Consider the following 2948-nt stretch of genomic DNA (forward strand, 5'->3'; position numbering starts at 1 on the left):
AAATAAAAACACTGAGAACGCCACTTCCCATGTGGACATCAGCTGTGGTGGAACACAGATGTCATTAGAATGCATTAGAAAAGTGTTTCAACTAATGCTCAAGGAGTGGATGCAGGTGTTGTGTCTTCACTTCCCTCGCAGGGCCAAGGGTGAGACAAAACGATGACAAACCAACTGCTATCTCTGCTAGTCATGAGAGGTGTCACTGAAAGCCTGGTCACACAATTTTATGAAGTACTGTATGACCAGATATGATGGGTTGAGGGTTTAAAAGGAGCTGAAGTGACAATGCTGTTTTTGGAAAGTCCAAAGGGACACTGAGTTTTTTTTTGGGGGGGGGGGGGGGATAGGGGGTGGCTCCAGAAGTTGCCAAAGTGGTAGTGACAAAAAAACAACCAGGGTAGGGGGGGTTGGGGGGGCATTGCAATAGCAAAAGGAACCTTCTTCGCATTTTGACCTTCCATTTTGGCGTTCACAAAATCATTTTTTTCCCGCTGTGTGGATTTTGGCGCGACGGCTGGCTGTGGTGGGCTTTCGCAAAGCTTGTGCATATGGCAATTTTTTTTTTACTTTTTTTTCTCACTTCTGTGCACGTCCATTCCACAATGAAGTTCATAAAAGCAGGGGAGAAAAGTTACGCAATTTTTAGTTAAGACATAGTAGTTCCAAACAAGATTCTTTTTTAATATAATATAAAAGGTCCAAAAGTGTCGCTGCGCAGCTCATAAGTGGCTGAGAAAGAGAGGGAGAGAGAAAAAAAAAGGAGAGAGAGAGATCCGTCTTCAGAGGAAGGTATGGAACCCACTTTGGGTTTGTGTCCGTGCAGAGCACTAAGAGAAACGTCTCCCATTTTGGTCGTATTTTGAATGACGACATTCCTCGTAGACGAGTCACCCAGCTTGCAAATTAGCAACCATCTTTTCTCTGGCACAAGTGCAAGAACCGTGGGGGCTGAGCATACCAGCGCAAACACGGGTGTTCACTTGGGGCAAACACGAAACCACAGATGTGTCCTTCGCTGATAGGTGCAGGCTCTTGAAACGCTGTCCCTCGAGCTCCGCTAGTTAAAAATAAGAACCGCAAGTTACGTGATTAGATCGCACGCCATTGTTGCTTGGCAGTACCTGATCCCATGGCTCAGGCTTGGGTGCTGGAAGGTGGCCACGTTGACACAACATGGCTTCCATCTGTTGCACCACTCCTCTGAAGAAGTCTTTGGCCAAAAAAAAAAAAAGAAAAGACAAAAAAAAAAAAACAACAACAACCATGACAGCCATACAAGCTGATTGGAGACCAGTTCAACAGCCATACAAGCTGATTGGCCACCAGTTCGACAGCCATACAAGCTGATCAGACACCAGTTTTTTGTTCTGTGAGCAGATGATCAGTTAGCAGTTCTTGTGTTTTCTTTTTTTTTTTTTTAGAGCCTGAACCCTAAAATCAAATATGTGTTTCAATTTTTTCGTCGTTGGGTCTTTTTTTCTCTCAAGATGGGGCCAGGATCACTGTTCATTTGATAAGTCCCGCCGCTCTCTCTCTCTCTCTCTTTCTCTTTCACTCTTACAGTCTTAATGTTCCTCTCTCCTCTCTTCTTTTCTCCTCACCCTCTCACTCTTTCTCTCCTCCTCCTCCTCTTTCTTCTTCCTCAGATGTGCCTCTTCATGTGTAGGGCCAAGTGGTCTGATCGCGAAAAACACCTAAAGAGAGAAAGACAGAGAGAAAGGATGGACAGATTCGGGGCGAGGAGAGACAGACAGAAAGAGAGACAGAAAAGGAAAAAACAAAAAGAGGGAAAAAAGGGAGTCAACAATCTGTGTTACAAACTCACTGAAGGGCTCGGGACACGTGCATCATACAGCAGACGGTGACTTTAGATTTTTTTGCACATGCAAATTTGGCCATGTGTTGAGAGCGAGAGAACACTCCAAAGCTCTGCCGTCGTCGCCACGGAGACCGCCTGTCTGTCAACAGCTACACTGACGCTATGCTAATGTGTGCATAATTCTAAGGGAAGAAGAAGAAAAAAAAAAAGCGAGTGGAATTGACATTTTTTTTCCCCCCTTTCTCGGTTTTAAAGAACTGCAGCTGTGGTGTGAATGGAAACGGACGGCCCCAAACGGGCCTCTCCAAATGAGCGTGTTGACACACAAACATTCTCCTCAGCTGTTTATTAAAAATTATGGACCCGGCGAGAGCAGACGAGCTGAAAAGTGTTTGATCTCCCCAACCATGAGTTTCAACACCATAAAAGGTAGGGGGGGGCGCTTTTGGAGGAGTGCACTTCACAACAAGCACAAATCAAAGCTGCAGAGCTGAGTATCGGAGTGCTATTCCTAAAGATTTTCTAGTAGTAGTCAAGTAAAAAAAAAAAACACCTGTCCTTATAATTCCAAAAAAATTATAATCCTGAAAGGTTTGTTGAATGACCTTCGATGAACTTTTCTAATTTTGTGGTGTTATTGTAGCGCTCTTGCTAGAAATTTCCACAAAATTGGCAGTTCACCACCTTTCCAAACTTTTAAACTAGATATATGAGTAATACAATCTGATAAGCAGATAGATCTGGATCTTGTGTTTAATTGGAAGGCTGGAATCTGATTTTTAGTTGTATGGCTGATCATGATTCCCTTGTTCATGGTCCCTCGTGCATCATTAGCTGTGAGGAAAACCTGATCCAGAATCAGTGCTTTTCAGTGAAAGGTGTCATGTATTAAGACCCACACCATATGCCACATGCAAACTGACCAAAGCTTTCAAAAGTGAACACATGGCGGTCCGGGTCACATGACGTTCTTGTCTTACGGTGGCTGCCTGTACTTAAGGAGGAAAAGTGGTTGTAGTGAGGGGTTTGTGTGTGAGCTAGTGCTACTTTGTGGTTGATGTATATGTGTGACTGTGTGTGTGTGTGTTTTTGTGTGTGTGTGTGAGTGTGTGTTTGTGTGTGTGTG

At 44.1% G+C, this 2948-nt stretch overlaps 1 protein-coding gene across 1 annotated transcript in view; it reads right to left on the reverse strand.

Annotated features, from left to right (window-relative positions):
• Window positions 1-1604: 1604 nt before the first annotated feature.
• klf7a (Kruppel like factor 7a) overlaps window positions 1605-2948 on the reverse strand; it is a 30896-nt gene continuing 29552 nt past the window's right edge. The window contains exon 4 of the mRNA XM_080835827.1: window positions 1605-1697. Within this exon, the coding sequence (XP_080691953.1) occupies window positions 1646-1697 (52 nt within the window). The 3' untranslated portion in view covers window positions 1605-1645. The remainder of the gene's footprint in view (window positions 1698-2948) is intronic.

The sequence above is a fragment of the Sprattus sprattus genome (assembly GCF_963457725.1).
Source record: "Sprattus sprattus genome assembly, chromosome: 3".
Taxonomy (NCBI): domain Eukaryota; kingdom Metazoa; phylum Chordata; class Actinopteri; order Clupeiformes; family Clupeidae; genus Sprattus; species Sprattus sprattus.